Genomic DNA, 12,217 nt, shown 5'->3' on the forward strand with positions numbered 1-12,217 from the left:
ACCAAAACCATCTCCATTTTTCTTATAACCTGCTCCTCAAAAACATTTTGAGAAGGCTGAACATTGAAATTTTTACAAGATAATTCATATATAATTAATAGATAACTATAAAATTAATACAATGATTCTTTGTAGATTAAATGTTCGTTACAAGTACATGTAGGTAAAACTCAAACAAACCAACAATATTACAGATGATACAACTGACATAACGGTAAAAGTTTAAAAGTGTAACGCTAAACTGACATATTTTGATCAACTTGTTTGTTGAGTTCGGGTTTCAAGCACTCCATACGGAAGCTCTCCTTGATTTTGAGTTGATAGAAAGAAATAGCATTATCAATAATTTTGAAGCAAGAAACATCACAATTATACTGACAATTTTTAGAAAAACTAAGATGATTGAAAATACATGTATGAGAATTTTTATCCCGGAAATGGCAACAATAGTAACAAAGTTGCAATTAACATAATTTCGGCTAGGCACGCTCTTAAGTTTTCTTTATGCTCATCTGTTGTCCTGCAAACTTTGTTTTCGCCCTGACTTTGGCACTCCTGCCGAATGCAAAAAATCATTGGTACTGAAAGACCTGCTTCCCCCGCTATTATGATTCTTACGATAACTATTATTGTCTCATAGGGTTATTTACAAACTTTAAGGTTATGATGCAGGACCTTAGTTAACTGGCGTAATAAAAAATCTTACAAAATCAGACCATTTGTATTTGTGAAAGCAAAGGCAACTGATTATGTCTGAGATGTTCTTTAAGCTAAGTTTTTGAGCAGTCAGGAAATTTATACTGGTAGGAACTCCCGCTCAGCAGATTTGGCTCGTGAAGTGTGACATTAAAATGTGTTGCATAAATGCTTCATTATTTTAACAGCTACATGTACATTGCCTAGTGATGGTTAAATATAGGAACTTCCACTATAGCCAGCCGGTTTCTAGATGAAGACCACTTTAATGCCTGGAGTTAAGAGCATTTCTCACCTTCCACAAGTCATCTCTGGAAAATGTGTCCTTCTTATGGAGTCCTTGTAGCCTTGCCTGCAGTTTTGAATACCAAACCAGCCAATGATTTAGTTTATACCCATGAGCTTGGTAACCATGTCTAGCAGCGGCAAATACCTGCCAGAGAGCCAAAATCAAAGTTGATTGACAGGCAGTCCAAGAGCTAATAGTCTTACCTACTCTGAGCAAGAGGCTTTAAAGTTGTACCAGCTTCAAAACAAAAACACTTACGACAGTAAAACGCTATGTAACAGGATGTGCAAACAGACACAACCACGATTTTGGCAATAGAACAATGCCATGTTCCTATGTGCAGAACTTAGCACATATCTGAACAAAACTACATCAAAGTACATACTAATTATTAATGATAAAATGATCATTGATGGTTTTGCAGTCATTTCGTGACCAAATCATGAGAAAATTCAAGTAAAAAGGCCCATTTCATCGTCATCATTATACTTTTATTCATTGGTGAGTAGGCCCTTGACCATGTCAATTATAAAAAAATGGTCGTGGTACAAAACACATGCCAAAAATGGAAAGAGCATGATAGAGGCCATTGACGTCAAAGTGTGTGATTTCAGAGCGGTTTGAAACTTTGAAAATTGTAAAAGAATTGAGTGCTAGAGGCAAAGTTCATTGCCATCCAGCAGCTGTTTTCCATATAAATCTCACTTAAGCTTAAGTTTTTAAGCATTAAAATCAATTAATGTAAACTCTCGCCTAAATGTCAGTGGCCTCAAAATTGACATTCTCATTAATTATTTCTGGCGTCTGGCATCTTTTTTGAACCACAACCATTTTTTTAGAATTCAGGCCACGTCCACACATATCCAGATATTTTTGAATCTGCATTTTTTTCTTTCCGGATACGCCTTCTGTTCACACATATCTGGTGAATTCACTGGCAAATCTGGAAGTTTTTGAATACACTCTCCAGAATGAATATTTTTTAATCTGCTGTGAATCCAACTGTGTGGACACTAAATTTATCCAGAATTTTTTAATTCGGATGATGTAACAACATTGAGCCCAGTTCCTTTCTCAACATTACTGTCTCCTTGAGGAGTCCTGAGTCCGGATAGGCGTGGACAGGCAAATTTGATTTGAATTCCCTACGTGTGGATGGGAATATTTTTTAATCCGGAGAATAAAAGTTGCAGATTAAAAAATATCCGGATAAGTGTGGACAGGGTTCACACAAGCTCACCGTTCTCACGTGACACGATCATGCAAAGGGCCTATTACCACTTCAACGTATGGAATGATAAACGAGTCCACCATCCACCATCGTCGATCCTTGCCTTTTAGAGGTTTTTGCCGGTTTTGTAATATTAGCAACTTGTCTCTCTGTCGCTGGCACATAAGGAAGGCAAATTTTTCTCAGAGCTTGCGTGACAAACGGTACATTGACAAGAACAATTCCAAGTGCTGTGGCTCCTGTGATTCCAACAACTACTTTGCCAAATTTGCATGATTTCTTGGGGATCTTGTTGTCTTCTTGGAGCTCTATACCAAGATGGCTTTCGGAGTCCATTCCTCTAAAGAACAGAGGACTGTTCGATTTACACAATTAAGGGCAAATAAACATAGCCAGAGCGTAACATAAAGAGGACTCCAAAGTATCGAAAAGAAACACGAGAAAGGAACATTTTTACTCTTTTGTGGAAAGTTCCCATTCCATTTAAGCGCGATAACCTATCTCAAGAGTGAAGTCCTGCAATTTCGCTTGTTGATTCTTCTGTAACTCAACTGCAATGGTGGGTCTGGGCCTTCTTCTAACTCGTGTACCGGTGGGGAAGGGAGGGGAAAGGGGATTTGTATTCGCGAATGATTTTCGCGTGAAAAACATAAAGTCATAAAAATCCGGAGTAGATTGCAGAATCCGGCCGAAAACAAAACCGACGATTAAAAACAACCCACGAAATTCCTGCGTTTTCCTATATAAAGTAACAACTCTTTCTATCGTGGGTGGGGTAAAAGTGTTACATCACAGCCTCGTTTCCATGATAAGAACTATTGTTGAGGGAAGGAGGTTGAAAACCAGAGCTAGTGTTGTTGAAACTTTCACACTCCTTCGCGTTATTGGGCTGTACTCAAGTTAACCATCGTCTGAAAATAGCAAAAGGAATAAATTACTATAGGTGGAGTTTCTTTCCGGTTTTTAGAATTTTTAAATGAACAATTTTCAGGGGAGTAGGACTAAAAACACAGGGCAGTAAACACACAAAACATCATCTCAAAAGTTTAATTAAAAATTAAACCAGAACTACTTTTACAAATATTACAAACTATTACTTATAAACAATTCCAAGCAAGCATTATGAGAAATCTTCTGTTATTAATTGATAAATATAGAGTTTTACAATGCAATTAAAAAGTCAAAAATGAAATATTATTTACAAACTGTCAAAATATTTTGTTGTCTACGCCGAAGGGCCTTTTTTTTTTATCTACTTTTTTTTACTACCCCTAACACAACCTTGTGGTGTGAAAGTTAGGATCCAAATTTCAGCTCAACTTTCCTGATTGGTTCATTTCATTCAAGAATATTGGACCTCTTAGAAAACAAGACATTTCTTGAGTCTTTTTGTGATTGGTTAATTGAACAACAAACTTCTTTTTGATTGGTTCATTTGGATCCGTAGATGACATCAGCAAAGTAGTTGAATATCAACTCAGCATTTTTTTGTTTTCCACCAAAGCCAATATTTACAAGAAAAATATGCTCGATGGCGCCTTTGAAACACGATCCTGTGCTATCAGTTTACAATGGATTTACAAAAAGTACAACTAAAGAATGAAACTAAAGAAATCATCAGTACAAATTCAAGTTACTTAAGCATTGAATGATCAAACGTTCATTGGGAAGAAGTGCAAGGAACTGAGCTTTGAAATGTTTTACACAGAGACCATTACCCTGGGCCAGAGGTTATTTTCTCGCTATGAAAAGAGCGAGTCACGAAGCGGCGAGAAAAACCTCTGGTTCAGGCCGTTAAAAACCTCACTTCCATGCAAATCAACTTATTTTGATTGACTTCCAGAGCAAACTGGTTTTATCCACGTGATAAAAATATTTGTGCAATGTTTACCGGTCACTCTACTGGGAAATTCTCACGGTGGAGTGAATCGTTGTCACTGTCACGTAACAAAAAAATAAAATCGAAACTGTTCAATGAAATAAATTAAAAACTTGGAATGTTGTAGGAGACAAATTCATAAATCACCTCACCAGTACTCAAGTCTGTGGGATACATCGTTTCTGAGTTTTTTTATCGAAGCGTTTCACGCAACTATTATTTGTTACAAATGCAAACGTGAATTGGAGAAATACGAAAATTGCATTCAAGTCCTAGAATTAGAACTGAAAAAATTTAAAGAACTTTACGTGGAGTCCCTGGAGCAGTTTCAATATGACTCGAGGCATAGAGGTGTCAGAAGCTCAGTCACACCTTCGTCAAATTCCCAAACAAAATCAGAGTGCTTCTTCGATTACGCCCCCTCTAAGGCCACCCAACAGCAAACATTCATCCAGCGTCAATGAGACGAATTTACCTCAATCTGCCAGCCATGAATTTTTGATTATCGTGTTCGCTATCGATCGCTACTGTACCGTTCATAGTCTTCGTGTATTGCACCAGTGAAAAACCGGTTTGATTGTCCTCCTCGACTTAACCAATGGCAATCCTTATAAAAAACGGTTTGTCGATCGACCAATGAAATCTCCAGGGTCAAAAGTTGACTCTGGAAGTGGAAAGCGCAACGTGATTGGGGCGGCATGTTCAGAAAGGTTAACAGCCTGTACCAGAGGTTTTTCTTGCCGCTTCGTGACTCGCTCTTTTGTCGCTCTTTTCATGGCGAGAAAATAACCTCTGGAATCCACGGTAAGAGACCATGGACACAAAAAAATTGTTATTTAAAAAAGCTTTCATGAATCCATGGTTCTGTTCCTTTATATTCAAAGGGTTGAAATATTTTAACCTTCAATTTTTCTCGTACTGATTTAGTTACCGTCCTAACTTCAAACTTTCAATTTCGTAAGCTAAAAAACATCGAAATGAACAAAAACTTTGCAATTAATATGCTCCACTGATTTACGGAAGGCGGCTTTATTAGTTATATTGTTATTCCTGAGGTTTAAGCTGTTTAGTTTGCAATTACTGTGCTTTAGTGCTGCTGATAAATGCTCGGCTCCTTCATCAGTTAACTTGTTATACATGAGGTTTAAGCTGTTTAGTTTGCAATTACTGTGCTTTAGTGCTGCTGATAAATGCTCGGCTGCTTTATCAGTTAACTTGTTAAACCTGAGGTTTAAGCTGTTTAGTTTGCATCCAGTATTGACAAGAAACTTTTGCACTTCTTTTGCACCCAATGAACCAAGATCATTCCCAGCCAAATCCATACTCAAAACTCCCGAAGCATTTTCTAAGAAATGCGAGACAGCAGCAAAGTCAACAGGCGTGAGTGAACACTGACTAAAATCTACCGCGTTAAAGCCAATTTGCTCAATTTTGTTTTGTAACACTGCCTGTTGATTTTCATTAATCTCACACAAACACTTACATAAGTTAAGTGCTGCCTGTTTGTCTTTTTTAGCTGGCCAACAAGTCAGTGTTTTTATCTCTTGTAACAAGTAATCATTCATTAGTAACTGTTCGGATATCTTCATAGTCGACATAGGAAGCAGTTTGATAAAAATGTCGCTGTTTGAGCTCTTTGTTTCTGGATCAGGCTCGAGTAATCCAGCCACAAACTGCAGCACCATTTGCCATGCACCATCGTTAATGTGTTTTGACACAAAGTTGTTTAGTTTTCTTTTACTCAAGGACTCCACAACATTTTTTGCAGCGAAGAATTCTTGCAGTGTCAAATGTGTAAAGCAATATTGGGCTTTCGGCGGCTCATTAAAACGCGGGGATTTGGCGTCTGGCAATCTGTGAAGAAGTCCACAGTCTTCCAGTCCACTGACTTCGCTTGACTCAAACAGCAATCTTCCTTGTTTTAATCCCTCAAAAGCAATTTCTCCCAGTCTCTTGAAAATTTCTTTGGAACAATCTGGGAGCTTGTTAAACGGCAAGAACATATAATCTTCGAGACTCGGTTTACCTTGAGAACTGCTTTGCCGATTGTGTTTAAAAAAGAAAATCTTTACAACCATCGCGTAAATATCAGTCATTCTTGTCGGGAGGGTGTGCGCTGTATCAGCGAGACTGACGATTTCCCAAAGACAAGAACAAATGAGAAAACAGTTCACTGGGATGTAGCACAATGAAAACAGGTTCATGTTCGACTTAATGTGTCCCCAAATTTTGTCCTTTGCGTCGCGAACTCCTTGTGTAAACTTTTCGACATAGTCTTCAACCTTTTCGGACGTAAATCCGAGGATTTCGACTGTTCTATCAAAGTTCACATCTTCAATACAGGGCACTGCCGTTGGTCTTGTTGTTGTGATTATGTTTAGACCACGAAGAAGTTGTCCTCTGGCTAGTTTGTTAAATAAAGCGGAAACGGGCATCTTCTCCTCCAAGCCATTCTTGTAACATGTGTGGTCTTCTCTAGCGATATCCTCTTTCGCAGAATATTCATCGACTCCGTCAAAAATAAAAAGAACTCGGCTTGGGTTCTTAATGACGAAATCCCACACAGCTTCATCCAACCGCTCCATCGTTTCTGCTTCAGCCAACAGCTCACGGAGACTAAGATTGCTTGTAAAGCGCCTGAATTTCAGGAGGAACACAGCAACAATGTTTGTTTTGTCATCTTGATCTCTATTGAGCGCTTCACCAGATGCCCACATTCGAAGGATTTTAGTGCTTAGCAATGTCTTTCCTATGCCAGGACGTCCAACAACAAGGACGTTCTTGTGTTCTTTGTCAATAACATCCTCTGGCTTGGCATAGAAACAATTCTTGGAATCGGGCGGGTATTGTCTAAGCTGTTCCCTTCTGTCTTTAGCAAAGACATGGGCAGCTCTGCCTTCATGCATTGCCACACTGACATAGATTTGATCAATATTAAGATCATTGGGTTTCGGGCCTTCGCCTGGTTTTCGACGAAAAGGTTGTTTGAGATCATTCAGTTGTTCTGTGCAATTTAAGCAGTCATCCTTCATTTTTTTTATGGCTTCTGTCAGTTCAAGTTTGACGCCTTCCTGTTTTTGATCCGAGTTCGATCTCAAATGATCAGCATAAAACTGTCGATTGTCCATAAAAGTTCTTCCTTTCTTAGCTCGTGATAAGATCCAGACAATCTCCACGAAAGCAAAAAATGCGAAAATGCCGTTAACGACTGTCACAGCATTGATCCAGAAAGTCTTATTCGCTGCTCTCTGACTGAAACATTTGTAAAGTGTTGATTGTGTCTGGTTCGTAAATAGATCCCACGAATCATTACCTTTTTCAACACGACAGGTAAAATCTGTGGGAAAGTGCCCGGGATAAAATAAGTCGGTTTCCAGGAAGACAATGAAAATGATTCCCAGAGCAAATTTTGCGGCAAGTTGAGATAAATACGTGACGAAAAGCCGACGCCTTCGTCTTGGATTCCTCCGCTCTCCTTCGGCATCTTCGTGACCGCCCTCGAGTCTATTAACTGTTGACTTGACGTACTGCGAGTATACGAGGGAAACAATGGAAATCGCGGAGAAATTAACAATGATGAAACCGTAGGGAGGAATGCCGAATTTGTTGATTTTCTTTTGGTACTGGTCGAAGCACTTTCTTCGGATGAAATCCTTGTCGCTGTCGGTTTTCACAACGCAGCCAAAGTCGAACCTGGGTTCACTGATTTCCAACTCTGAAAATATCCCAGTCGCTGCCAAACCAAGAAAAATCCAAAGTAAAACTGCTACAAAACTAAGGCTGTTAAAAGTTTTGGGAGTTAACGCCTCTCTTAAATCCATTTCGATCGTGTTTGATCGTTTCGAGTTTGCTTCTGATCTGGGTGTGGTGTAGAAGTGGCGTCGTTATAAGGCGAAGATTGACTGCAAAGGATTTAATTAATCTTTCTAAATAAGGCATGGCTTGGCACTCAATAACTTCATGAAAGATGTCCAATGACCCGCACTGACCTCACTGCGAGCTAAAAACAAAACTAGTTGCTAAGGCGTCAGTCATGAAAGATCTAATCAGTGTTACTGTGACAAAAAAAAAAAAGAGTTTTGGAACAAAATCAGTAGTGGGTTATTTTGAAAGTTAAAATAACTAATGAAATAGTTTTTTTAATGTATTGTATGTTTTAACAAAATGCACCCCCGCCCCCCTTCGGCCCGACTCGTATTTTGTATTGATATAATTTGTCTTAACAGATCGCCAAAGGATGAAATTCTGAGCAAACGCTAGATAAAAAAAAAGCATCAATTTTTCATTCTGGTTTGTCGACTATTTGAGTGAAAGGCATATGCCTTAGACGCTTTGTGTATCATCGCTTGCGATATCTTTGTTTGTCGTGATCTTCACTTCTAATGATCTCCTTACTGTCTTTACCCTCAGGCCGAATAAATACCAAATACCATCATCATTGACCTGTAGTAACCTTCGCCAGCTGAAAGCAAATTTAAACTAGTCGCCAAGGCATCAATTAAACATCGAATCATCGTGACAAAGAAGAACTTGAAGTTTCGAAACAAAGTAGGTAGTGGGTCATTTTGGAAGCTGAAATAACTAATAAAATAGCCTTACCTAGTTTTTCTGTTTTCAGCAAAATGCAAGCTCCCTTCAGCTCCGACTCTTGTAATTATACTAGTCACTGCAAAAGTCAAATTCTTAGAAAGAGCTAGAAAAACAAAATTATCACATCGCTGACTTATTCTTAGTGAAACAGTTTTTTTTTTCCAAATACCGAATTGAGTACCGAATGCCGTTGACACTTGTGGACTACCTCAAGACATTGATCGTGAAATTTATTTCTACTGCTCTCTTTACAGTCAATACGTATACCCTCAGGCCGAATATCAAATCATGTTGTTCCGACTCTGAAAACATCTCTGTGTGAAGAATTCAGCAAAGTAAAAAAGCTTAAAAACAAATTAATTTGCAATAACTGAAGTGATCTGATTTTCGGCTTAAGTCTTTTCATGGATAACCGGCTGCGATCAGGCCCATTTTTAAGCTTCCTCCATATGTTCTCTTGTGTCGTCGCTAGCTATTTTTCGTTTCGCCTACTCCACATTACGTACCACGCGAAACTAAAATAGAGCCTGATCGCAGGTTAATAGAGCTCCAAATCACTGCCAGGATTTCATCTTGTTTTCATCATGAAGTTGCTAATTGTTTTTCTTCGATTGAAGGTGACATTCAGTAATATTTCAGCCAAATTACATGTATTATTTCATGGATTAAAGCGACTTCACAGCCACGAAGGGCATGCTAGCCTTTTACAGGATGTGTATATTTTACTGTTTTTGTCAGTTATTTTGATGGATTATCATAAACTTGAGAGGTTTATTGTCACAGTATTCTCTGGCCTCAGGCAGAACGCTATGAACACGCGATCAGACCGATGAAATAAAAATCATAAATAAACAAATCGATCTCAGATAGCCTTACTTCGATTTTTGGTTGTCACATGGTATTTTTTTTAATGGATAAGCAGTAGGTCTTAGGTCAGAAAGAGTACTTCACTCAACCGTGGGGGCAGCAAAGCTTGAGATGATAAAAATTTAAGGATGTCAAGGACGGGTGCCTACTAATTCAAAGGCATTTTTGCGCGCTTTATGAGTGTGCAGAAAAGCAGATCTTAACAATTGTTATTAAAATCCAAAAAGAAAATTGGGGGTAACCACCTATTTTTCAAAGATAATTAATCAACAATATTTGTAAACACCTTTAAAATACAAAGCAATGTATGGCGTTCTTATTTCCAAATTGAAGCTTAATTACCTCTGAAAGAAATGCATGGTTACGCCCAATTTTCTTTTTGGATGCCAAGGGCAATTGCCAAGTTCTACTTTCTCTGAAAAGTTTTAAACCGCACAAAAATATCCTTGCGCAGAACGTATGCGCATTAACAATAGTAGGCACTGTCCTTAAGTAACACTTAATTTCATATTTACACACGCTTGTCTACGTCAGCTATTAATTATCTGCTCCAATTTCTTCCATTCTTTTCTTTAATACACACCAGTCCACCAAACAAAGGCAACGAAAACTCTCTACTGATCGCAAAACAAAAAATATTTTTAACGTGTTTAATGATTCTTGTGCACTCAGGTCAACCGATAATGTATTGTTACTACCAGATCAGAACAATCGTCGAGAACTCATTCACAACATCCGCTGCATCCGTCACTGAACCGTTGTGAAGAACTTTTTTGTGATTGAAGGTTTGCCTTTGAAAAGACCGACAAAAAAATGAATCAATCAAGAAGACTAGGCTTTGAAGACTTTTTGAAGACTAAGCTCTGTCCCCTGAGCTGCAGTTGAAAAGATCAATACTGAAAATTAAAAAAAAATCGACGCCCCGTGAGGGTACACTGGGTTACCTGTGGTCAGTGTTACACAAAAATTAGAAGGCACTAAGTTGGTTGGTAATGAACTGCAGCGTTCCAGTTATTTTTTTTCGAGTAGGGTGATCGTTAGACCATTTGAGGGGTCACCCAGACGTCGTACCAGCAGTGGCTATATGGCTCACATGTTCTCACGTTGATTATTTTGTAATGTCCTGTCCCGTTTTGAGGCATTTTACTTTTTTAAGGGTTGGTAACAAATTCAGTTTGAAGATAACAAAAACACCCTCTTGAGTAAAACTCATTCAATTTTTCTTTAAACAGTCTGCAAAAAAGCTAACTGCAAACTGCTCTGACGGACGTTTTCCTGCATGTCAGGCATGTCTGTAGTATTGAGGAAACGTTTATTCCCGCACCAAGGAAGGACTGAATATGGCAACCCAGCAATGATTTTAAAAGATTGAAAACATAACCGGGCAGAAAATTGACAATCCTAAAAATTGTAAGAGTGACATCCGTCGAGATGTCTGTTCGGTCAATACGCATGCGTTGGTCCCACGAGTCTCCTGTACCTCTGGTGGCAATCACGACTGCAGCACTCGGATCTTTTCAAATTTACGTAATCGAGTCGTAATCGATTAATACGTTACTTCAGAAACATTGATAGCGGTGAGATTTTCATGCATTATGAATGAAGTTCAGATCAAAGAATACCTGGACTGATCAGCTTACTAGTTTTATTTGGGAAAGGGAAGTCATGCCAGGCAGGATTTGGTCAAAGGCAGCAGTGCGACATGAATATTGAGAAAATCACAATTTCTAACAGAGCAACGATGCTCCCGGCGAAATTCGAGGGAAGAAGAACAGTGAACAAATTTGGCCTTTTCAAGAAATGCGTTAAATCATTTTAGTCGGATACGAGGTTTGGTCGATTTCCCTTTATACGGACTTGTACTGAACATCTCGACTGTTTTGAAAAAAATGAAGCCAGGGAATCTAAGATGAACGATTCTGCCATGGGAATGAGAGAAAATACTAGTTTGATTAAAACCGTTTTGGCGCTCAAACTTTGAATATCATTGCAAGAATGAATGGATTCTTTTAACGAAGCGGCGAGTTGTTATCGCGGCCTCGGTGAAAAAGAGACGTTCAAATGATTGCGAGGAAAAATCTCTTGTTTTTATGAACTTGTTGTTTCAAGCAAGGTATAACGGCAAATTAAAACAAGATTAAATACAGCTGCAATAATCCTGGTCGCATAGCACTGAATAACCATCGAAGGTAATTTGTACAGTAAAACAGGTAGTCTCTGTACGAGCCTGGAAAAGCCCATCAGGCCGGCGATTTTCTCCGGTTTCCGTAGGATGAAACGACTAGGAGTATTTCTACTCTCCCCTGGACGGGATACTAGTCCATCGCAGGGTTACCCCCAGCATTTTCGCCGTTACCCATTTATACACCTGGGTGGAGAGAGGCACCGTGAGAGTAAAGTGTCTTTCCCAAGAACTCAACAATGTCCCCGGCCAGGCCCCGAACCCAGACCACTCGATCCGGAATCGAGCTCACTAACCACGAGGCCAACGCGCCTTGTACAGTGCTGAGAATATAATCCGAGGAAATGCATCTAAATATTAGCAAAGGTCATGGAAATGGGCTTCTAACCAGGGTGGGAAATTATCCGACGGCACCTTCGGATTAGATCACCTTCACTATACCGATTGAGATCCATAATACCCAAGGTATTATACGGCGTGTTT

The 12,217-nt window shown here is 39.0% G+C and overlaps 2 protein-coding genes and 1 long non-coding RNA gene across 3 annotated transcripts in view; all 3 read right to left on the minus strand.

Moving 5' to 3' along the window:
• On the minus strand, positions 1 to 2,969 carry LOC138048484 (ATP synthase subunit C lysine N-methyltransferase-like). The gene is made up of 4 exons (XM_068894669.1): positions 2,304 to 2,969; positions 1,691 to 1,695; positions 992 to 1,205; positions 1 to 555 (listed from the first exon to the last, which is right to left on the minus strand). The coding sequence occupies exons 1-4, from the start codon at positions 2,550 to 2,552 to the stop codon at positions 427 to 429; spliced, it is 597 nt and encodes a 198-aa protein (XP_068750770.1). The 5' UTR covers positions 2,553 to 2,969; the 3' UTR covers positions 1 to 426.
• A 487-nt stretch (positions 2,970 to 3,456) lies between these two features.
• LOC138049826 (protein NLRC5-like) lies at positions 3,457 to 7,995 on the minus strand. Its single transcript, XM_068896278.1, has one exon. It carries the CDS (start codon positions 7,914 to 7,916, stop codon positions 5,058 to 5,060), a length of 2,859 nt encoding a protein of 952 aa, XP_068752379.1. The 5' UTR covers positions 7,917 to 7,995; the 3' UTR covers positions 3,457 to 5,057.
• Positions 7,996 to 8,108: 113 nt separating this feature from the next.
• Positions 8,109 to 12,217, minus strand: part of LOC138049827 (uncharacterized) — a 4,891-nt gene continuing 782 nt past the window's right edge. Inside the window, exons 2-3 of the long non-coding RNA XR_011132465.1 lie at positions 8,695 to 8,761; positions 8,109 to 8,150 (exon numbers count right to left, since the gene is read on the minus strand). This is a non-coding gene — a long non-coding RNA (uncharacterized lncRNA). The remainder of the gene's footprint in view (positions 8,151 to 8,694; positions 8,762 to 12,217) is intronic.

This window comes from Montipora capricornis, chromosome 5 (genome assembly GCF_036669925.1).
Source record: "Montipora capricornis isolate CH-2021 chromosome 5, ASM3666992v2, whole genome shotgun sequence".
In the NCBI taxonomy this organism is placed as follows: Eukaryota; Metazoa; Cnidaria; class Anthozoa; order Scleractinia; family Acroporidae; genus Montipora; species Montipora capricornis.